The following is a 25,510-nucleotide window of genomic DNA, read 5'->3' on the forward strand; positions in this document are numbered from 1 at the left end:
GTCTTGTATGTACAAAAGAACAAAAAGATATGGGATCCACTAAAACAACGTAATACTATGAAAAGCCTTCTTTGAGTCAATGGGGGCGGATATTATGACCGTTAACATACATTATTATCTTGTTTTGTACATTACGAAGTGCTGGGATTGACATGGCTTATACGAGACGGAAATCTGAAGGAATTTGGGCATACGGATGTAGAAAGTTTAGTCGCAAAGTTACGTTTGTTAGCAATAATTTATTTTACATAAGGTTTATATGTTATTTATTCTACAAATCGTTTTAACATAATTATATGTTGTATAAGTAAAAAGGTTTAATAAGAATGTATTCCAATATCGATGATTAATAATGTTTTTGACAACCGGTCTTTTTGAATTGACAATGGAATCATTCTTCTGCTTACGTTTGACTCGTGAGAATCTGTATCGGTTTGCTGATAAGATAATAATTGTAATCACATAAAATATTTTTGGTATTACTCCTGCTTACTTCTGAATTAAGCAGTAACATATTAACGTTCTTCAACTACGGGAGATGGAAGGAGTAAAGAGGAGATAAATAATCAGTTAAATCTGTCCTCTTATTTAAACGATGATTGTATGGTAAGTATCACTCCATCTAGTGATGAATTTATCCATGGCTATTGCTTTGATGACGGCGCTTTCATCTGTAGATTCACATTTGACCTAAAAACTCCAGAATTCTAAGCTTCCCTACTCGACCTTACCGCATATTTTGGTGAGCATTTATTTCTAATACATTTAAACTACGCACTAACTAACTAAACAGAAAATTAATAACCTGAATAGCATCTTCTTCCTCCTGGCTTTAGTCAAATTCAAATTAAAAAATTTTATTCATTAGGTACTATAGGATACTATATATCGCTTAATAATTGTCAAAACGTATGGTTTAACAACATTGGTTGACGTCAAATAAATTACTTAAAAACTAAGTTTACTGCCGCTTCCAAGGCGTCAGTGCAGAAGAAGCGGTAACAAACTAGTCTCAGTTGCATTCTTACTACTCTGGAGAGGAGCCCGGGGTATGCCTTTGACCATGGACCCTGGATTGGGTGAGTCAGGTTTTTACACGAAGCGACTCCCGTCTGACCTCCGCAACCTTTGCAGGGCAACCTAACCCGTATTGGATCGATCATGGTTACACATCCAGTTGCCTGAATATGCAGGTTTCCTCACGATGTTTTCCCTCACCGTAACAACATCGGTTAGTATTCAAACTAATGTACATAACTTTGAAAAAAGTCATTGGCACCTGGCCGAGTTGGGATTCGAACCTGTGCCTTTTAACCGGTTCCCTTATCGATTCGACCATCAACGATCTTCTTATCACGAAATTACGTGAATAGCATGACACTCTTTTTTGAACACGGTCGGGTAAAAAAAGTCGAAAGGGAATCCACCAAAGGGCGGAGAAAATCTTCTAATCGCGTGTACGGAATGTCGGGAGAGATAATGTATTTGCTTACCCCGTGTATTTTTAGGGTTCCGCACCAAATGGTAAAATGGGACCCTGTTACCTTAGTAATAGGGTTCCATTATTTTATTGTGTGGTGACGGCAGAGTAGAATAGCACCACCTCATATCTTTCCGTGGATATTGTAAGAGGCGATTAGGGAATTAAGCTGAGGTGGGCAGCAACGCCTCCTAGTGGCCTCCTACTCTGATATGACAACATAGTCTAGAATTAAAAGAAGAAGAATTGAGATTTATAAAGTGACATGTTGCTAGCCGGTCGTTGAAAAGAAGAATCCCAAGTTTGTAAGCATATCCCTTCATCACATCCATGCAAAAGAGTGGGGCTTCCTTCAATATCCTTATCTTTTTCTTTTCTCAAGATAATGGTACGGAACCCTCAGATGTTGATCGGGCTCGTGCTTAAGGTAGCCAGTTTTTTAATATCAGCGGAAAAAGGCTTTTCAGATAATCGCTTTTTGTTGAAACGAATTTAGGCGAGAACAATATACTTTTAACACGATTTTGTCACAAAAATCGGATGGAAATGAGCAGTCGATTTTTCCATCTATACTTTCATAGTAATATACTTCTTCCGGATAAGAAACAGCGTTATAAGGGAATGTTTTGATGTCAAAGAAGATATAGTAACAGGAATAGTTACAACAGTAAACTTGGTTTTAAGTAATTTATTCGACGTCAACCTATGTTTTGAAACCAAAAGAAAAGACAATTATTGAGTGACATTGAATTATTTGTCCCATAATAATGGATAAAAATTTTGAATTTAAATAGAAAAAAGTGTACTTATGTTAAGATGTTTTGGTCATGTGGAGAGGATAAATGAAAGCAGGTTGACTAAGCAGATATACAAGGAGAGTGTGGAGGGAAAGGTCGGAGTGGGAAGACCTAGACGAACGTATCTTGATCAAATTAAGGACGTCCTGGCAAAAGGTCAGGTCAAGAGTATTCGAAACCGCCGAGCTAGCATGAGAGTTATGATTGTGGATGAAGCGAAAGAAGTATGCAGATCTCGTGGCAACTGTAAAGATGTAGTATCTCTGTCTACCCCTCCGGAAAAAATGCAAACATTGATTTTAATACAATCGACAAACCTCGGCTTTGCATGGAAAACTAAAAAAACAAAAACTTCGCAAAGATTTTTTTTTCAACTTTGGTAACCCATGCAAAGCCGGGGTTTGTGGCTAGTTAAGAAAATACGATTAGGACTTTGCGTCTAACAGTAATGAACTGTGAAGGAATACGAGATTTATAGCAGGTGTAATTACATTAACTTGAAGATTAGGTGGTATTAAGAATGTATGTATTTTCCAATGTTCGGTTAGAATTCGGGGCGTACTTATAGTTTGAAACAGTAGTTTTAAGTTAAACACGTTTAATACTATTTAACTGATTGTACATACATACATACATATGATCACGTCTATATCCCTAGCGGAGTAGACAGAGCCAACAGTCTTGAAAAGACTGATAGGCCACGTTCAGCTGTTTGGCTTTATGATGGAATTGAGATTCAAATAGTGACAGGTTGCTAGCCCATCGCCTAAAAGAAGAATCCCATGTTTATAAGCCTGTCCCTTAGTCGTCTTCTACGACATCCATGGGAACGAGATGGAGTGGTCCTATTTTTTTTTATTGATGCCGGGAAACACACGGCACATTGGTGCCGGGAACCACACGGCACTATTGTATGCACGCTCAAATGATACTATTTCACTCTTGTCTTGGGAATCCCTGTAAAAAAAGTAAAGGAAATATATTTTTAACATTTTAAAGCTTCTTGATAATACATATACGAGTACATATTTCTTAGCCCAGTTATTCTTACACAAATTAACTTTACGAGTGAAACAGGTCGTTATCTAACAAGCTATTATACATATCGTGCCTATAAAACTAAGCCGCGTTCACGTTACACCTATAATAATCAACTGCGGCAGATTATCGTGGCTCGTGTAAACGACGCTTTATGTGGTTTGTGGAGCATTCGAACGGGAGCAAGTTACTTGCACAATTACTAGTAAGTTCTTACACTTAGGTACTTAAGCAGTTTAGTATGTGTCACAAAAACGGTAGCAGAAGTTTCCATTTTGCATCTCACTCATCGCCTGTATTTATTTTTCACTCTGATACACGCATTAGTGTCCAGGGCTTGATTACCAGTGAGGTATGGCCGCCATTGTATTTTCATGCTGTTCTTTATGTTATTAGATATTTATGACAATTGTTTTACGTCATCAAACTTTGAATACTGTCTTTATTTCCAGGAGTCGTCAAAATAATGAATTCTCGCGCACAAAACATCTGGCCTGCAGGCGAAATATCAATTTTTCAAAATACAACGCTTATCGTGTTCAGTTTTTATGTTAATATTCAAAGGAGCATTGTACGCTCGTAATGGTCAACTTTTTTTATGGTAAAGTTTACTGCTTTTATAAGTCATAACCTGGTCAGACATTCACTTGGGATAAGGGGAGCATCGGTGGTCGAATTGGTAAGGTGAAATGCGTGATCTGCGAAACCATTAGTTGAACCTAACTAATACTTTATTGTGACACATTAGTTGCCTAAATGTGTAGTAACTTGCAAACCTCGCAATGTTTTCTCTCACCGTAAGAGGATCCAATTATATGTATTCATACAAACATATGGTCACGTCTATATCCCTTGCGGGGTAGGCAGAGCCAACAGTCTTGAAAAGACTGAATGGCCACGTTCAGGCTATTTGGCTTAACGATAGAATTGAGATTCAACTAGTGACAGGTTGCTAGCCCATCGCCTAAAAAAGAATCCCAACTTTGTAAGCCTATCTCTTAGTCGCCTTTTACGACATCCATGGGAAAGAGGTGCAGTGGTCCTATTCTTTTTTGTATTGGTGCTGGGAACCACACGGCACCATTAATCCATCCAATTACAATTAATCTAATAAACATATCATTGGTATTTATCTCTGGTAGGTCTTTGAACTGTATACCACTTTTTTTTTTGTTAGACAACCTGTCACTTTTTACCTGTTTAGTAAGAAGTTTAGTCAACAATTGTTGATCGTCTAAACGGGTCACAAGTCAGTTGCCAGCAATAACCGCGTTATGTACTTGAATTATCCTAGCGTTCACAATATTACAACCTCAGATTACAACCCAACATGCGGTGAAAATGACATTTAGCGTAAATTGACGAAGAGAAATTGTCCGTTAGTTCTTTCTTCTTCCTTATTTATTTATTTATGTACACAAAATTATATACAGAAGCATTTATTACAGTAATTCTAGTACAAAGGTGCTACTTATTTCAAAAGAAATCTCTTCCAGTAGACCCATGAGACAGTGGCGTAACTATACCATTCGTGGCCCGTGGCAAATTCATCGGATAGGTACGTTCTAAAACTGGGTTACAACCCTTTTTTTACAAAAGCTTAAAATTTTTAATATTTTTTTTACTTGTGTAGGAAACTGAGTAGGTAACAAAAATAAATCAAAGACTAAAACTTTTTTTTACTAAACATGTACATATGATAAATCGCTTCTTTAGAATTAAAGTGGCGTAATTCAAAATTTTAAGAAAACGAAATTCGTACATCAAACGTCTTAAAAAGATGTAATCTACCGGTTTATCAATATTAAAAAGACTCTTTTGGGCCAGAACGGGACAAACGTACTATTTCCGTCTCTTTCAAATCACGCGGTTACCCCGCGCTCCTTGGTTTTGAAGGAGCCCCTTTAGTGTTGCGTCGACAGAGCTAAACGCTGGGTCCTGCGCGGTTGCTCCGTGATCGGCGTAAACTGTAATCCGTCGTTTTAATACAAAACGCAAGGTAAGTTATTTGCACGATATTTATTTTTGTACTGACTGTTTTTGGTTTCGGGCGTTTTAATATTGAATTATAATAATATTTTCTTGACATATTTATATTTCCGTCATTATATTACTAAACATTGCATGAACGAATGAGCGTGATTATATGTTATGGCTTTACTTTACTAACCGATTTTGTGACTACGAAGACGGATACGGAATTAGGCTTATTATTTACTAAATGTTGTGTGGAATGGCAAGCTTTATTGTGATTGGGTCTTTTTTATTTTATTTCAGTTGAATTTTGAGATTAATAATGAAACGAGCAGATCATATTTTACAACTATTAAATAATAACTGTAATGAAAATAAGAGGCAAGAACAGTATGAAGAGATGGGAACCGGAAGTTCTGAAGCGTGTGAGAAGGAAAACTATTTACAACCATTGAATAAGGCGACGGATGAAGGTATTGGTATCAATTCTGTAATTTCACCGCAAGTCGGACCTGAACAGCGGATTTTAGCACCAATGTCACAGAACACGAGAGTTCGGTCTAGTAGTACATCGTCATCCAGTTCTACATCAACATCTTCAAGCTCCAGTTCATCGTCATCATCGGCAGAGGCTTCTACATCGGCGAAACAGTACAAACATGACGTGAACATTGACAGCTCACCTTCAGTCATACCAGGTACTCCAGAGCCTTCGACTAGCAAAAAACGTTTAGATACAGTCATCAACTACCACCAATCCCCTGTGAATTCTGAAGAATCAGACGTTGATCTAAGTGATACTGATCCCACTTATAATATCTCATCAACACAACCACCACGTCGGATTAGTTCATCAACCACCATGTCAGATAGTGAAAATGATATAAACGATGCAATTGTTTCATATGAATTAGTTCCTCAAACCAAAAAATCTAGAAAGCGCCTCCGCAATCCATCTCAGTGGAAACAAAACATCGTGAAATCGCTTCGAAACAGTGGGAAAGCCTATAAATCACTCTCAAAATCTAATAAAGAGGTCCCTGCTAAAAGAGTAAAAGATAGTTGCGTTTGTAGATTTCATTGTTCTGATAACATAACACCTGATAAGAGACGCGAGATATTCGACTGTTATTGGAAGCTTAGTAATATAGACTTGAAGCGATCTTTTATCCAATCTTGTATGATGGAGGTAAACCCCAAATATAAGTACACTAATGCTGCCAATCCTCGCAAACCAAATACGGCCTTTTATTTTACTGTTGATGGCAAAAAAATCCGCGTATGTAAAACTTTTTTTATAAATACTTTAGACATAACAGAAAGACAAATAAGAACTGTGAAAATGAAAACTAATTCCACTGGATTTGTAGCAGAAGATCTTAGGGGCCGTTCTAGAAGCCGAGCGCCGATCGATCCAAGTCTTGTACAAGATATCAAAAACCATATTAATAGTATACCGCGCATAGAGTCCCATTATCTAAGATCTTCTACTACAAGAGAATATATTGATGGCAGCAAGAGTATAAAAGAACTATGTAGAGACTTTAACACAAATCAAACCAAAGAAAACAAACCCCACGCTGCATACTGGATCTATTACTTGATATTTACAACTGAATTTAATATAAGCTTCTTTCAACCCAAAAAGGATTTGTGTGATTTATGTACAAGTTATGAATTAGCATTATCAGAAGAAAAGTTAGGTATACAAGAAAAGTATGAAAAGCATATTAAAGAAAAGAATCTGTGTAGAGAGGAGAAGAGAAATGATCGTTCTAACATTAATGAAACAAATATTTGCGCCGTTTACGACTTAGAAGCTGCAATGACTTGTCCTAAGGGTGATGTTTCTTCGTTTTATTACAGATCTAGACTTAACTGTTATAATTTTACTATAGTTGAACTAGCTCCTAAATCAAAAGATAGCAATAAACAGAAAAATGATAGTGACTTAGGTGCATATAAAGATGTATACTGTTACTTTTGGAATGAAACACAGGGTAATAAGGGGGCTACTGAAATAGGTTCTTGCGTGTTTGATTACTTAAAGACTGTTAGTGAAAATAATGCAGGAAAAACTTTAAATATTACTTTTTATTCTGACAATGCTAATGGGCAGAATAAAAATAAATACATTGCTTGTTTATACTCATATGCAGTGTTCCATTTTGACAATATTCAGTCAATAACACATAAATATTTAATTAAGGGACATACTCATAACGAGGGGGACAATGCACATAGTTTAATAGAAAAAGAAATTAAGAGAAACCTAAGATCTGGTCCTATTTATATACCTCAACAATATGTACCTTTATTAAGGAGTGCTAGAAAAACAGGCACACCATTTAAAGTAAAAGAGTTAGATTACAATTTTTTCATAGACCTAAGAGCTTTACAGAATGAATGGGGGTATAACTTTAATCAGGATATTGATAAAAATATAGTAGGTTGGCGAGATTCCGACAATGAGATAAAGGTGATAAAATTTGTGAAAGACAAGTTGTTTGTATTTTACTTTAAAACTACATACGGCGAAGAAAATTTTAAGGAAGTAAATATGCGTAATAAAAGAAATAAAATGAAAGAAGGTTGTGAAATTACACTATCGAAGGCTTATAGTAACAAAATAGAACTTGCAGAAAATAAAAAGAAAGATTTAAGTTATCTTGTTAGAACTATAGCAATCCCTAGTACATATGCCTGGTTTTATGAAACTATTTTGTAAGAAATCGATCTCATTTTGTGACGAAGCAATTTATTTTGTTGTCTTCGAACAAATTTTATTTAGAAAGTGTTTTTAAGTTTTTTTTATTTTTTGAGATACTTATTGTTTTATAGCCAAGTTGAGCAGTTTATATGATGAAGCTTAATAACTTTTTGTTTATTGTTATTTTCGAGAGAGTTTTTGTTTCATATTCCTTTGTCAAAAGGTTTTTAAAAACTTACTTGTTGTTATGTTATATGTTAGCAAAAACATATTAAACATATTTTATTAGAAATTTTATGGTTAATAATAACCATTAGATTATAAGCTGACTGCAGTATGTACTAAAACTGTAACTTGAAGTCTGATTTTTTAATTCTGTATTTTATTATAAATAGGTATTAAACCTAATATTTTTGTGACTGATTTTGTGATATTATAGTAGTACCTACCTATAATTGTGATTAGTAGTGTTTGATGATAATTACTGAAGAAAATTTTCCCAATAAATAATCATGAAAGCATACTCAGGTTTTCACTTTCCTTTAATTTTGAAAGTCATTAATGTAATAAACTAGCATATTCCTAAATTAGTCATTAAACATAAACATAACATTAGTAAATAATTGCCTGTTTTAAAAATAGACTCATTTTGTATTAGTATTATTCAATAAAAAAAGGACGTTAATCTAAATAAGTCAATTATATTTTTTCTTTTTCAGAAATAAAGTGACATCTTTTTTTAATCGTTAATTATCAAAGGTTCTAATTAGTTATTCTTACAATTTTCGTAACAAATCATTAAAACAACCCCAAACCTACAATTATTAACAATAACTGTAACGTCAAAATGATTAACCTTAATATTACGATAGAATAACTAAAAAATGACCAACACTTCAATCACATTTTTATCGTTTGCCAAAATTTAAGAATTTTGGATTGAGTCACTTCAATTCTAAAGGAGCGAAATAAGAAATGTTGGGAGTTGGCATTCTCCTCTGACCGGGGGCCCCTTCCGGCTGGGGGCCCGTGGCATTTTGCCGACATGCCACCCTGTAGTTACGCCACTGCCATGAGAGGAAAGATGAATTTTGGAGCGGTATGGCGTGTGCATAAATAACGTTTAACATATTTAACTAATCATACATGCTTCCTTCCTTGTTATAACCCTGACTTTCTTACCGCTTTGAAGAGGAGCATCCTCAACTCTCTGGAGAGGAGTCTGAGGTGCGCCTGCGACCATGATAATGAATTACGTAAGTCAAACTTTACACCTATCCCTTAGTCGCCTACAACATCCATGGGAAAGAGATGGCAAAACTTACTGTCTACTACTTAGTGGGCTTATTTTTTTTTCTATTGCTACCGGGAACCACACAGCACTAAAGAAAACCGTTATAAGGATAAATTGGTGTATAGATAAAAATGCTATAAGGGTAGGTCTAAATGTGGCTGCGAGACTGCGCTTGGCTTAAGTGCTCTCAACGGCACTCGGCGAAATTGGGTTCTTAATCTGAAAGGGCCCTAATCAATTTTTTTTTTTTTTTGGTTTACTCTCAGAAAATAAAACTAGTACTGGCTAGTTGTAATAATTCTGTTTCTCTCTGTTCGAATTGTAATGGGTGTCTTATTAAATCTAGTTTTTTTTTCAACATAACAACTTTTTCAGCACCAATAGAAAAAATAATAGGACCTTTCCATCACTTTCACATGGATATCGTAAAAGGTGACTAAGGGATAGGCTCATATACTTGTGATTTCACTTTTGGGCAACAAGTAAGCTAGCAACCTGTCAGTTTTTTAATCTCAATTATATCATTTAGCCGAACAGTTGAACTTGGCCATTCAGTTTTTTGATGGCTGTTGGCACTGTCTACCCCGCAAGGGATATAGACATGATTATATATTATGTTATAATGTTTCCGTTTTCCTAATAGAGAATATGCAATGATGAGCGAGAGAAAGAGACAGACTATTTATTGTTTTGACTTTTTTTTTAGTACGACTAAAAGCAATGCCGTGTGGTTACCGGATTATGTTATCCTCTGATTGGCGTTGACATTAAGAAGGGGAAGGTAATGGCACATACAGTTTTTTTTTTCATTGCCAGAGTCGAAGCTTGCACTTTTAACGACGGCCTCTGTGGCGCAGCGGTAGAACGCTTGTCTGTGACACCGGAGGTCCCGGGTTCGAATCCTGGCCAGGGCATGATGAGAAAAGAACTTTTTCTGTTTGACCTGGGTCTTGGATGTTTATCTATATAAGTAAGTATTAATTATAAAATATAGTAACGTTGAGTTAGTATCTCGTAACACGAGTCTCGAACTTCGAGGCTAACTCAATCTGTGTAATTTGTACATACATACATTCATATAATCACGTCTATATCCCTTGTGGGGTAGACAGAGCAAACAGTCTTGTAAAGACTCATAGGCCACGTTCAGCTGTTTGGCTTTAAGATAGAATTGAGATTCAAATAGAGACAAGTTGCTAGCCCATCGCCTAAAAGAAGAATCCCAAGTTTATAAGCCTACTTCAGTCTTATAAACTTGGGATTCTTCCTCAGTCGTTTACGACATCCATGGGAAAGAGATGGAGTGGTCCTATTCTTTTTTCTATTGGTGCCGGGAACCACACGGCAATGCGAAAGTGTAATTTGTCCCGTATATATATGTACATATTTATTTAGTTATTAAAGAAACTAATGTAGGTTTCAAAACGGCAACAATACCGCATTTCCATCAGAACTTAAAACCGCGCGCTCCACAAACAAAGTCAATACAAAGTTGATCAGGTTTTAATTATCGAGTGCAGCTGCATAGGAACCGCATTCAATTCGTTGCGAACCCAAATTAGAATGTTCCAGAAGCGATTGGATTTTTAATCAAAATTAACCGTGCGGTTCCCGGCACCAATGATAAAAAGAATTCTTTCTAGGTGTGCGCGGGAACTCTCTACTCCCTTAGCAAACATTTTTCAGAGATCAATTAGCGAGGGCCTAGTACCGGAAGTCTGGAAAAGTGCTTTTATCACTCCTGTGCATAAAAAAGGCGCAAAGGACAATATTGAGAATTATCGACAAATCTCAAAATTATGTATTATTGTGAAAATTCTGGAAAGACTGGTCTATGATCAAGTTTACTTGTCCCTTAAAAACTCTTTTTCACCTAATCAACATGGTTTCCTCGCTGGTCGGTCAACTGTTTCTAATTTAGTTTTATTACAAGAAAATCTGACTTCTAATATGGAGAATGGTGTGCAGACAGACGTTATATATACAGATTATAGCAAAGCTTTTGATCGTATAGATCACAACATTCTTCTTAAAAAGCTTCTCGCGTCGGGCATTAGAGGTGACTTATTCAGGTGGTTTACTTCCTACTTGCAAAACAGGTCGCAGGTTGTAGTTCTGGGTAATTATAGTTCTTCGTGGTCGTGTATTCCAAGTGGTGTACCACAGGGTTCGTTGCTTGGTCCTTTATTATTTACAATCTTTGTATCTGATATCGATTCATGTTTTCACCATTCTTCAGTACTTTGCTTCGCTGATGATATGAAAATTCTTAAAGCTGTATCTTCGGTAGATGATTCCAAAAAATTGCAGGAAGATTTGTATCGCCTCGAAGCGTATTGCAGGACTAATAGACTAGACCTAAATACTTCTAAATGTTCTAGTATTACTTTTACAAGGAAATTTTTTCCTGTTGACTTCAATTATACTCTTAATAATCAAGTACTTAAAAAGTGTAACAGCTTACGAGATCTAGGAGTTATACTTGATAGTAAATTAATTTTTAGAGACCATATAGATTCCATTATTAAAAAAGCTTATAAAGGTCTTGGATTTGTTCTTAGAAATACTAGGGATTTTAAACAAATAAAGTCGCTTAAAGTACTCTACTGCACTTATGTAAGGACCCACTTGGAATACGCGTCCCAGGTATGGAACCCAATGTACGGTGACTATATTGATCGTTTGGAGAATATACAAAAAAGGTTTTTAAAGCATATTAATTATCGTTCCAAATCAAGTATATCCGACTACATTTTATCTTGCAAAAAACATCACATATTGCCTCTGGTAAATCGTCGTGAGCTATCGGATCTCGTGCTTTTGCATCGTATCATGAGTTCTCATGTCGACTGTCCGGAACTGCTTCAATCTGTAGGAATATATGCTCCGCAAAGGAGGTTCAGGAGCATCCCCACGTTTTCGGTGCCTGTGGCAGCTACTAACTACAGACAAAATTCTTTTATTTATAGGGCATGTCGTGCGTACAATGAGCTTTCTCATGAGCTAGGCATGGATATTCTAGGACAAAAACTGACATCTTTTAGGACATCAATTAGTAATAAGTTTTTTTCTGATTTAGTTTAGCGCAACCTTCTCTCACTTATTATTTCTTTTTTCTCTGTTTCTTGAGTTTTACTTTTTCAATTAGCATGTATTGTAGATACATACGTTAATTTACTCATAAGTTAGCTTTTAATATTTTTCTATTAAGTCGGTTTTTACATTGCTTATTTTACTTCTATAAGTGAAGATTTGTAAATGGCTTCATATTGCTATTTTTTGGTTTGTGTTGTAAATTTAGTCGATAATCTTCCAGATAAATAAATAAAAAAATAAAAAATAAAAAAAAAAAAAAAAAAAATAGGACCACTCCCCATCTCTTTCCCATCGATGTCGTAAAAGGCGACTAAGGGATGGGCTTACAAACTTAGGATTCTTTTTTTAGGCGATGGGCTAGCAACCTGTCACTATTTGAATCTCAATTCTAACATTAAGCCAAATAGCTAAACGTGGCCTTTCAGTCTTTACAAGACTCTTGGCTCTGTCTACCCCGCAAGGGATATAGACGTGATTATATGTGTGATGTGACGTCAATAAGTGATACCTTGTATCCAATTTTGAAAATAAATCTATTCTATTCTAGCTTTATGCTTTACTTTATTTTAAATAGTGACAGATTGCATGCCCATCGCCTTAAAAGGAGAATCCCAAATTTGGAATTCCTCTTTTAAGCCCTTTATGGCGACTAAGGGCTTATAAATTTTGGGAATCATCTTCATAACTCTCCCATGAAAGTCGTGAAAGGCGTTTTATGACATTCATGGGAAGATATAGAGTGAATTTATTCCAAACTGGCGGTAACCACACGGCACATACACTGTATGAAAACGGTTATTTTTAATTAAATTTTATGTAGGTACTACTCAAGATTTTAATAAACGCGTTATAAATTTCCTTCCCCTTCTTCACTAAACTTTTTCATTAGGGCGCAGCGTTTTCGTGATTTTAAATTAAAAACACTCTGGACAGTGAATGAGATTGGTTAGTTATTCAATGCGAGTTTATTACGAATTATGGACTGCATCACTATGAAATTATGTCAGGAAGAGTTACACATACATTTAATCACGTCTATATCCCTTGCGGGGTAGACAGAGCAAACAGTCTTGTAAAGACTCATAGGCCACTTTCAGCTGTTTGTCTTTAAGACTTTTGACAGGTTGCTAGCCCATCGCCTAAAAGAAGAATCCCAAGTTTATAAGCCTACCGCCTTTTACGACATCCATGGGAAAGAGATGGAGTGGTCCTATTCTTTTTTCTATTGGTGACGGGAATCACACGGCAATGCGAAAGTGTAATATATATTTAGTTATTAAAGAAACTAATGTATGTTTCAAAACGGCAACAACACCACATTTCTATCAGAACTTAAAACCGCGCGTTCCACGAACAAAGTCAATACAAAGTTGATCACGTTTTAATTATCGAGTGCATCTGCATAGGAACCGCATGCAATTCGATGCGAAGTCAAATTAGAATGTTCCAGGAGCGATTGGATTTTTAATCAAAATTAACCGTGCGGTTCTCGGCACCAATGATAAAAAGAATAGGACCACTCCCCATCTCTTTCCCATGGATGTCGTTAAAGGCGACTAAGGGATAGGCTTACAAACTTGGGATCCTTTTTTAGGCGATGAGCTAGCAACATACATAACATACATTTTGTCACGTCTATATCCCTTGCGGGGTAGACAGAGCCAACAGTCTTGAAAAGACTGAATGGCCACTTTCAGCTATTTGGCTTTATGATAGAATTGAGATTCAAATAGTGACAGGTTGCTAGCCCATCGCATTAAAGAAACTAATGTAGGTTTCAAAACGGCAACAATACCGCATTTCCATCAGAACTTAAAACCGCGCGCTCCACGAACAAAGTCAATACAAAGTTGATCAGGTTTTAATTATCGAGTGCATCTGCATAGGAACCGCATGCAATTCGTTCCGAAGTCAAATTAGAATGTTCCAGGAGCGATTGGATTTTTAATCAAAATTAACCGTGCGGTTCTCGGCACCAATGATAAAAAGAATAGGACCACTCCCCGTCACTTTTCCATTGATGTCGTAAAAGGCGACTAAGGGATGGGCTTACAAACTTCGGATTCTTTTTTTTAGGCGATGGGCTAGCAACCTGTCACTATTTGAATCTCAATTCTAACTTTAAGCCAAATAGCTGAACGTGGCCATTCAGTCTTTACTAAATTAATTGTATGAGATATTATAATAAATTACCAAAAAGTGTTTTTGAAATCAATGATAGAAAATTAAAAAAAAAAATACATTAAAGATGAGCTTTGTAGGAAAGCATATTACAGCACGGAGGATTATACAATATATGTGCAGCTTGACATAATGGCCGCTTAAATTCACATAATTTGTACAGTGTGTACATACCTTATTTTCTCTATATTTATTTGACGATATACTCGTATCGAAATCATAAGTTCATATATTTTATGTAGACAATGTGCATTCGTCCACGATTTAGATTTAAGAGATATATATTTGTAAATTGACGTCCGGTGAAAATGCTGCAGTGTAGTTTGGTCCGCCGCTTCTTCTACACATGCGCTTTGGAAGCGGTAGGAAATATAATTAGATTTAAGTGATGTGACGTCAATAAGTGATACCTTGTATCCAATTTTGAAAATAAATCTATTCTACTCTAGCTTTATACATACATACATACATACATAAAATCACGCCTCTTTCCCGGAGGGGTAGGCAGAGACTACCTCTTTCCACTTGCCACGATCTCTGCATACTTCTTTCGCTTCGTCCACATTCATAACTCTCTTCATACAAGCTCGGCGGTTTCGGGTACTTTTGACCTGACCCTTTACCAGGACGTCCTTAATTTGATCAAGATACGTTCGTCTAGGTCTTCCCACTCCGACCTTTCCCTCCACACTCTCCTTGTATATCTGCTTAGTCAACCTGCTTTCATTCATCCTCTCCACATGACCGAACCATCTTAACATACCCTTTTCTATTCCTGTAACTACATCTTCTTTCACATCACAACATTCCCTTATCACGCTGTTCCTTATCCTGTCACTCAATTTCACACCCATCATACTCCTTAACGCTCTCATTTCCACTGCATTTATTCTGCTTTCATGCTTCTTTTGCCATACCCAACTTTCACTCCCATACATTAATGTCGGGACCAACACGCCCCTGTGCACAGCCAGTCGAGCCTTTTTGGATAGTTTCTGACTGCTCATAAAGGCATGCAAAGCTCCATTCACCATGTTCCCCGCGTTCACTCTCCTTTCAATATCACTATCATACTTGCCATCTGATGTAAACTTTGATCCTAGATATACAAACTCTTTCACTTGCTCCACTTTTTCTCCTCCAATCAAAATATTACATGCTGTCATTTCTTTCTCCATTTCAAAAACCAGTGTTTTAGTTTTACTTACGTTCACTTTCATTCCTTTCTCTTTTAAAGCTTCATGCATACAGTTTACCATCTCCTGTAACTCCTCCGCTGATGACGCCAGTATAACCTGATCGTCGGCATAGAGCAGACATTTGACGAGTAACTCATTCATCCTTAATCCACTTTTAGACTCTTTCAAATCTGTCAAACAGCTATCCATAAATAGGTTGAACAGCCACGGTGACGCAACACATCCTTGCCTAACGCCTTTCTCAATCTTAAACCACTCAGTGTGCGCTCCGTTTATCCTGACACAAGCACTCGAATCCTCATATAAGGATTTCAGTGCTCGTATTAAGAGACTGCTCACCCCATGCATAGAAAGTGCTGACCACAATTCATTCCTCTCAACTCTGTCATAGGCCTTTTCCAGATCTACGAAAGTGCAATAGACTTTTTGACTCTTGGCCAAAAACTTTTCGGCTATGCACCGCAAGGAAAAGACCTGATCAGTACATCCCATTCCCTTTCGAAATCCCGCTTGAGCATCCCATATTTATGCTTTACTTTATTTTAAATAGTGACAGATTGCATGCCCGTCGCCTTAAAAGGGGAATCCCAAATTTGGAATTCCTCTTTTTAGCCCTTAATGGCGACTAAGGGCTTATAAATTTTGGGAATCCTCTTCATAACTCTCCCATGAAAGTCGTGAAAGGCGTTTTATGACATTCATGGGAAGATATAGAGTGAATTTATTCCAAACTGGCGGTAACCACACGGCACATACACTGTATGAAAACGGTTATTTTTAATTAAATTTTATGTAGGTACTACTCAAGATTTTAATAAACGCGTTATAAATTTCCTTCCCCTTCTTCACTAAACTTTTTCATTAGAGCGTAGCGTTTTCGTGATTTTAAATTAAAAACATTCTGGACAGTGAATGAGATTGGTTAGTTATTCAATGCGAGTTTATTACGAATTATGGACTGTATCACTATGAAATTATGTCAGGAAGAGTTACACATACATTTAATCACGTCTATATCCCTTGCCGGGTAGACGGAGCCAACAGTCTTGAAAATACTGATAGGCCACGTACAGCTTTTTTCCTTACTGATAGAATTGAGATTCATATAAAGTGCCAGGTTGCTAGCCTGTCGCCTAAAAGAAGAATCACAAGTTTGTAAGCCTGCCCCTTAGTCGCCTTTTACGGCATCCATGGGAAAGAGGTGGAGTGGTCCTATTCTTTTTTCTATTGGTGCCGGGAACAAAAACCTGTAGGTAATTAGAGCGTCGATAGTCGAATCGGTAAAGTGCCCAGTTAAAATGCGTGATGCGCAGAAAGGCACAGGTTCAAATCCCACCTCGGCCGAATGACTTTTTTCAAAGTTATGTACATTAGTTTTAATAAATAAATAAATATAAATATATACGGGACAAATTACACAGATTGAGTTAGCCTCGAAATAAGTTCGAAACTTGTGTTACGAGATACTAACTCAACGATACTATATTTTATAATAAATACATATATAGATAAACATCCAAGATCCAGGCCAATCAGAAAAAGTTCTTTTCTCATCATGCCCTGGCCGGGATTCGAACCAAGGACCTCCGGTGTCAAAGACAAGCGTACTATCGCTGCGCCACAGAGACCGTTTAATACTAACCGATGGTCTGACGGTGAGAGAAAACATCTAGTTCTCAAGCAACTGGATGTGTAACCATGGATCCAATACGGGTTAGGTTTACCTGCAAAGGTTGCGGAGGTCAGATGGGAGACGCTTCGTGTAAAAACCTGACTCACCCAGGATCCTTGGTCAAAGGCATACCCCGGGCTCCTCTCCAGAGAGGGGAGGATCCAACCGGGATTAAAGCCAGGAGGAAGAAGTTGGTAATTACAATTCATTAGTACATTTCTTTTTCGGATACGTACCTACGAAAACCGTTATTATTAAAACATTTTGAGATCTTTTGTTTACATAACAGTAAACTTACTTTAAACACGTTCGTACATGTTTATTTTTAATTTCGTGAAAAAAAAGAACACGTTTAAAAATTTCCTATCAACAATTTTCCAATGCACGAGTTCCGCTTTTGTGTGTTTAACTCTGGGTTTTATGTAGAAAATGTGGTTTAATATCGTATGAATAATGCGCTTAAATAATGTCGAACTCATTTTTAAACAATTTTCTTGTTTTACGTTTTGCTTTTGCAAAGGATTCAAATCCGGCTTTTAACCGACTTTAAAAAGGAGATGGTTCTCAATTCGACCGTATTTTTTAAATGTATGTTACGGCATATCTCCTTATGCTTACTTGTCCTTGCTGCATGCATCAATGCAGTTTTGTCGTATATACAAACATGTAAGCACGTCTAGATCCCTTGCGGGGTAGACAGAGCCAACAGTCTTGAAAAACTGAAATGTCACGTTCTGCAGTTTTGCAAGTCCATCGCCTACATTAATAATAATATACTTAGTTTCCCTTAGTCGCCTTCTACGACATCTATGGGAAAGATGTAGACTTGTCCTATTTTTATTTTTTATGTCGCTACGGTTGCACGTCGAATAAAACAAACCACCACTGCTGCTAAACTCATTTACTCGGAACTTTCTTTGACCTTATATTAGATACAAAGCAAGAAACCATATCGCGTTCTAATATTGAACAGAGCCATCTATGTAACCACACATTAACTATAAGAATTAAACTAAAATAATTATCTAAAATAGATGGACACTTGTATCACATAAATGCTCACTAAACAACGTCTCAATTTCCTACGGGGTGGACAGAGTCCGCAGACACATTAAATATAGAAAAATACAAACTAGGATTACTAATTTGGACATTCCGCCCACCAAAGAACTTGTTCTTTTACGACCCAAAAAATAAAATAATACTAAACATATAGAATCCGCCCACCGTAACAAAAGATACTAAATAAATTTAAACTTAATACATTCATGTATACAATAGAACTTTAACCTCAACTCTAATTAATTTGCTTGAGATACATTAACGTCTTTAGGTAAGAAACATAATTTGTTACATGGGCGTTTAAAAATACCATTTTTTGTTTTGATACTAACAACTCTCGTTATCATGTCTTTCCCTGGATGTTTATCTATAATTTTTCCTAATAACCATTTAGATGGCGGTAAATTTTGATCCCTCACTATAACAATATCATCGATTTCAGGCTCAGACTTTTTTGTAAACCATTTATATCTCTGATTTAAGGTTATCAAATATTCATCAGACCATCGCTTCCAAAAGTCCGTTACCATTTTTTGAGTAAGCTTCCACCTTTGAAGCCCTGAAATATTAACCGTTGAATGATCTTCATCTGGTATTACGACAAGAGGTTCGCCTACTAAAAAATGACCAGGCGTTAGCGGTAATGGATCATTTGGATTATCACTCAAACAGTACAAAGGACGTGAATTAAGACACGCTTCTATCTGGGTTAACACAGTAGATAACTCTTCAAACGTAAGAGTTGAGTCCCCTATAACCCTTTTCAAGTGGGACTTTGTAGACCGTACTCCTGCCTCCCAAAGACCTCCAAAATTTGGTGCCTGAGGAGGAATAAAGTGCCACGTGGTTCCTTCCTTGGAAAGTAATTGACGGAATTCAAACGGAAGCTGAGCTGTAGCCTTTTGAGACATGTCTTTTAACTCCTTGTCTGCACCAACAAAGTTGGTTCCGTTGTCACTATAAAGATCCTTGCAGTGACCTCTTCTAGACACAAACCTCTTAAAGGCGGCAATAAAACCTTGGGCGGTTAAATCTGAAACAGCTTCAAGATGTATGGCCTTTGTAACCATACAAATAAAGACACAAATATATCCTTTATAACTTTTGGATCCTCGTCCAGGAGAAAATCTAACATTGATATGACCAGTAAAATCCACTCCAGCACTTTTGAAAGGTCGAGTAGGAGTCACTCTTGCTTTTGGTAACTGGCCCATAAACTGATTATTGTTTTGCCGAGAATAACGAAGACATTTCATACACTCTCTATAGCATTTCTTGACCTGATCTCTACCTCGTACAATCCAAAATTTAGATCTTAAAAAGTTCAACATTATTTGAGGCCCACCATGTAATGTACGTTCATGAGCATCTAATACTAATAACTTAGTGAAATGACTTTCACCAGGCATAATCACAGGATGCTGTTTATTAAAATCTGCCTCGGAGAACTTTATGCGCCCGCCTACTCTCAGAATACCTTTCTCATCGATAAATGGACTGAGAGTGTGCAGCTGACTCTTTTTTGACACCTGGCCCTGGGACCTTAACTGCTTTAGCTCTTCTTCGTAATAAAAATTTTGAGTTTCTCGTATACAAAAGTCCATTACTTCATTAATTTCTTTCTTTGTAACAATTCTACTCATCTCTCTTTGATTCTCTGGAAGTTTTAAATTTAAGAATCTTTTGCAAAATGATAGAACTCTCAACGCTCTCTGTAAATTTGAAAATCTGGTCCAAATAAATACTTCTCTCCTTTTAACTACAGCAGTTAAGGTTTTAACAGATCTTTGCTCTTGAACTGTTTCAAAACTCTCATTTGTAAGATGAATTTCATCATGGTGAAGAAAATTAGGTCCACGCCACCACAATTGATATGATATTAACTCTGAACATGGCATGCCTCTCGACCCACAATCTGCAGGATTTAAATCGGTTCTCACGTGATTCCACTGAGAGAAATCCAAGATAGTTAAAATTTCTGATACACGGTTGCTCACAAATGTCGTCCAACGGCTCGGATCTCCTCTTAACCAGGCTAGTACAACCATTGAATCAGACCACGCGAATAGTTGCTCTTTAGGAATTTGCAATATCTGGGAGACTTCATAAACTAATTTAGCACCAAGAACTGCGGCACATAACTCCATTCGTGGAATAGATATCTCCTTTTCCACAGGTGCAACCTTAGTTTTTGCAGTAACAATATTCACATGAATATTATTGGACTTATCCTTGGTTCTCAAAAATACTACAGCAGCATAAGCAGCTTGCGATGCATCAACAAAGACATGCAACTCAACATAATCCTCTCTTCTTGAATTTAGCCATCGAGGAATTACGATATCCTTCACATTTAGCAAATCTTTTCTGTACGAGTTCCACTCTAGCAATAGTTCAGACGTCAAAACTTGATCCCACTCCAATCCACATTTCCAGAGTTTCTGGATAAAAATCTTAGCCTTGACTATCACAGGTGAGATCCACCCTAACGGATCATACAGCCTTGCAATCTCTGATAAAACCTTTCTTTTGGTGACATTCTCTTGAGATTCTCCATCATCTGGCAACAAATAAGTGTACTCAAAATTATCTGTATTCTTATTCCAACAAATACCTAGAATTTTGACAGCACTATCTGACTTCAATATCAAATGTTGTTCAGATCCCCTGTGTTCACTGATGTGATTCAACAACTTCTCACTGTTACTGCACCATTTTCTCAGACAAAATCCTCCAGCACCCATTAACTCATTCATTTGCTCGTAAATTTTTATAATCTCACTCTCAGTTTCTGATCCACTTAAAAGATCATCCATATAAAAATCTGTTAAAGTAATAGATGCTGCTAAAGGGTTTCTATCATACTCATCTTTGGCTAACTGGTGCAATGACTTCACTGCCAAATATGGAGCACACGCCGTCCCAAAAGTAAGTCTCAACATTCTATAATGTTTTAAAGGCTGGTTTGGTTCAGATCTCCATAAGATCCTCTGACAATCGGTGTCCTTCTCATGCACAAGGATCTGTCTGTACATTTGCACAAGGTCAGCAACTAGACAGAACGGATGACGTCTCCACCTCATGAGAATATGACGTAAATCCTGTTGAAGTTTTGGACCCACTAACAAGCAGTCGTTTAGAGAGACATTATTAGTCCCTTTACACGACGCGTCAAAAACTACTCTTACTTTGCTTGTTTCCTTGTCTAGTCTAACAACGGCGTGATGGGGAAGATAAACAACTCGTTCATTATTTATTTCTTCCACATCTGTGATCTCTTCCATATGATTTTGATCAATGTAATCCTGCAAAACGTTTCTATACTCTTGATATAAAGAAAGATTTCTACTTAACTTCTTCTCCAAAAAATTTAATCTACGAAGTGCTATGTTCTTTGACTGACCGTAAAAGCAATCTGGATCTGGATCTCTGAATGGAAGACGTACCTTATAACGGCCATTCTCATTTCTCTCTGTACTACTTTCATAAATCTCTTCGCATTTAATTTCTTCTCTACTCATTTTCTTAACTAAAGAATCAGGCTCTCTCTCTATTTCCCAAAACTTTTGTAAAAGTTCATCCTCTTTAACTCTAATATGAAGAGAGATCAACCGATTGGATGAAGAAATACCACTACTGACACGACCTGTCAAAACCCATCCAAATTGCGTATTTTGAGCAATAGGACCTCGTTTATGTGGATGTTTTAACAAGCCATTCACAATAATCTCGCTATGAACTTCGACTCCTAAAAGAAGATCAATTTTCTCAGGTGACCCATAATAAGGGTCGGCAAGGGACAACGACTCAAACTCAGGCCAATCTTTAATATAAGTCTTATTTGTAGGAAGGAAAGACGTAAGACTACTCAAAACAAAGGCATCTACTTTAATAGCAAACTCGGGATTATGAAGGGACTCTAGCTCTAAAGAAACCATACCTTTTGTTCGTGTTTCTCCCTCTCCTACACCAGATATAAGACCATTCACAGGTTTTTTCTTAAGGCCTAAAGATTGGACAGTAGCCTCAGTTACAAATGAAGCTTCTGACCCTTGGTCGATCAGAACACGCAAAACCTTAGACAATCCGTTACATGTTACAGCCTTAACTCTAGCGGTAGCTAATAAAACTTCACTATCTCTTCCTTGCACAAAGTGGGATGTAACTCTTGTCTCCGTTTGAGTGCCTGATGCACTTGGTTCCGCCGGCACGGGATTCTCAGCACTTGTGGTAGCCGGGGATGACTCTGGTAATTGACTCCGGTCAAAATGCAGCAGGGTGTGATGTCTGCGCCCACATCGGCGACAACTCGTAGGCTGACGACAATTCTTTACAGAATGATTCGATGAAAAACAATTGAAACACAGTCTCTTGGATTGTACAAACTCTGATCTCTCTTGAGGAGACTGGCTCAAAAATTGTGGGCATACATAAAGCAAGTGATGGTTCGGACACATTACACATGCAATCTTCTTTTTCTCTTCTTGGACTGTTGCATGAAATGACTTTTGCTTAGGTGCGACTTTGTTCGTAGGACTGTTGAAAGCAGGTTTTTGTTTACCACCAATATCAATCATCTCAAGGGTACGGAAACGCATCTCCAAAAACTTAACAAGCTGACTCCAATTTGGCAAATCTTCTGACTCAATTTGACTAATCTGTAACTCCCAAAGCTTGCGTGACTCCATATCAAGTTTCGAAACCACCAAATGGTTTATCATTGGATCCCAAGAATCAATATTTATACTCATATTCTGAAGTGATTTCAAGCAGGCTGAAGTCGTATCAAGTAACTGTTTGATCAAGGATGCGGACTCAATTGACAAATTTCTCTGAGAAAACAAGCGCTTAAGAATTTCATTACAATTAAATCGCTTATTATTATATCGCCGTGTCAACTGTTTCCACGCTTCTTCATAATTGATATCTGTAGTTGACAAGTTCTTTAACAAATTTTCAGGTTCCCCAGACAAACTACTCTTAAGGTAATGTAGCTTCTGCACCGCACTTAAGTTACTATTTTGATGAATCAAAGATTGGAACATGTCATAAAATGCCTGCCATTCTTCGTAGGATCCAGAAAATTTCGGTAACTGAATCTGCGGCAACTTCGCTTCACACTTCACCTCCATTTTCTCTGAACACGATTTTCCAGGACCTGACGTATTGAATTTCCTTAAATCGTCCTTCATTCTCGTCTTGTAATCTGTATATGTTTCCTCAAATCTTCCATACATATCTTTGTTAAAATATTCTAACTGTTCTCTCTTCTCTTTATTAACATTTGATACAATTTGAAAATGAATGTTGTCAAAGTTGCTAAACAGTTTTTCTAAATTTTCCATTTTGGACTCAATATATGATACGGATATGCGCTCCTTGGGTGATTTTCTGTACGTAGAATATGCTTTAAATAATCTCTCGTAAATATCATCTTGCTTCAGTAAAAGGGCCTCCATGATGACAAAGTCAAATTTTTTCTAAATGTCAAAATTTGCGAAATTTTTTACAAGTCCAAACTCGATTGAATTATTCTAAGTCCATGATAACTTTTTGGAAAAATTTACAAGTTCCGAACACTGCTCACTACACTTAGTCACTGTCTTCACGATTTTTCCACTACTTCCCGGGTTTCGGCACCAGATGTCGCTACGGTTGCACGTCGAATAAAACAAACCACCACTGCTGCTAAACTCATTTACTCGGAACTTTCTTTGACCTTATATTAGATACAAAGCAAGAAACCATATCGCGTTCTAATATTGAACAGAGCCATCTATGTAACCACACATTAACTATAAGAATTAAACTAAAATAATTATCTAAAATAGATGGACACTTGTATCACATAAATGCTCACTAAACAACGTCTCAATTTCCTACGGGGTGGACAGAGTCCGCAGACACATTAAATATAGAAAAATACAAACTAGGATTACTAATTTGGACATTTTACGTGAATTCGTTTAACCCAAACAGCATATTATAATCAGTTTCTCCATCCATATTTCAGTTTGAATTCAGTTTTATATCATCGTCGTGTTCAGAACATTTCGTTATATACACAACCGTATAATTAGTTTTCTAAAACAAAGATTAGAGTTATTACGGTATAATAATAGAACCTACATTAACATAAACTTAAAGTTTGAACTTCACTTTCAAACTCCAATAAATTACTTTGGATCGTTGAGGTTAACACGCTGCTTTCAAATTAGCTAAGTTTTCTTACATATGGTAGCGTCTATATCCCTTGCGGGGTAGACAGAGCCAATAGTCCGAATGGCCACTATCAACTATTTGGCTCAATGATAGAATTGAGATTCAAATAGTGACAGGTTGCTAGCTCATCGCCTAAAAAGAATACCGAGTTTGTAAGCCTATCCATTAATAGTCTTTTACGACATCCATGGGAAGGAGATGGAGTGGTCCTATCCTTTTTTGTATTGGTGCCGGGAACCACACGGCAAGTTTTCTTGCATAATTTATTTATTTTTATTAAGAAAACAAACAGAAACATGGCTGTCCATTAATATTCCTCTGTTTACAAATACATAGTATCGAAAAGACAAAAAAAATATTATATAAATGTAAGCGTGTTACATACAGACATAATTATAATTAATTTCGTGAAAAATTAACCTAAATATTTAATCTATAATTGATAAATCTCAACAATTTTGTGTCTTTAAACTTTTTTTTTATGAATTTATGGATAAGTTGAACAAATCAAGGTCATTGTAAATGTTATTGTAACTATGACATGCCCGGTACAAGAATCCTACTAATATTATAAATGCGAAAGTTTGTGAGTACGTCAGAATGTCAGTACGTACGTTCGTTACTCTTTCACGCAAAAACTACTGAACCGATTACGATGAAATTTTGTATGTAGGTAGTTGAAGACCCAGAATAACATAGAGGCTTACTTTTTAACCCGGAGTCCCCGCGGCAATGATTCCACGTAGACGAAGTCGGACGAATCCATATAATAAATAAACGCTTTA

At 36.7% G+C, this 25,510-nt stretch overlaps 2 protein-coding genes across 2 annotated transcripts; one reads left to right on the plus strand and one right to left on the minus strand.

Moving 5' to 3' along the window:
• The first annotated feature begins 5,031 nt into the window (after positions 1-5,031).
• LOC106139822 (uncharacterized) lies at positions 5,032-8,323 on the plus strand. Its single transcript, XM_060951090.1, has 2 exons — positions 5,032-5,314; positions 5,593-8,323. Exon 2 carries the CDS (start codon positions 5,612-5,614, stop codon positions 8,015-8,017), a length of 2,406 nt encoding a protein of 801 aa, XP_060807073.1. The 5' UTR covers positions 5,032-5,314; positions 5,593-5,611; the 3' UTR covers positions 8,018-8,323.
• A 10,678-nt stretch (positions 8,324-19,001) lies between these two features.
• LOC132903243 (uncharacterized) lies at positions 19,002-23,962 on the minus strand. Its single transcript, XM_060950913.1, has 2 exons — positions 20,535-23,962; positions 19,002-19,062 (listed from the first exon to the last, which is right to left on the minus strand). Exons 1-2 carry the CDS (start codon positions 23,960-23,962, stop codon positions 19,002-19,004), a joined length of 3,489 nt encoding a protein of 1,162 aa, XP_060806896.1.
• Positions 23,963-25,510: the final 1,548 nt, after the last annotated feature.

The sequence above is a fragment of the Amyelois transitella genome, chromosome 23 (assembly GCF_032362555.1).
Source record: "Amyelois transitella isolate CPQ chromosome 23, ilAmyTran1.1, whole genome shotgun sequence".
NCBI classification, from domain to species: Eukaryota; Metazoa; Arthropoda; class Insecta; order Lepidoptera; family Pyralidae; genus Amyelois; species Amyelois transitella.

Bases quoted from the DNA above. Each gene is read 5' to 3' on its own strand.
- LOC106139822 (XM_060951090.1), top strand. From the start codon at position 5,612: ATGAAACGAGCAGATCATATTTTACAACTATTAAATAATAACTGTAAT.
- LOC132903243 (XM_060950913.1), bottom strand. From the start codon at position 23,962: ATGGAGGCCCTTTTACTGAAGCAAGATGATATTTACGAGAGATTATTT. The intron at 19,063-20,534 runs GTTAAGAGGAGA...TTAATATTTCAG, and splicing joins TCAATGGTTGTACTAGCCTG to GGCTTCAAAGGTGGAAGCTT.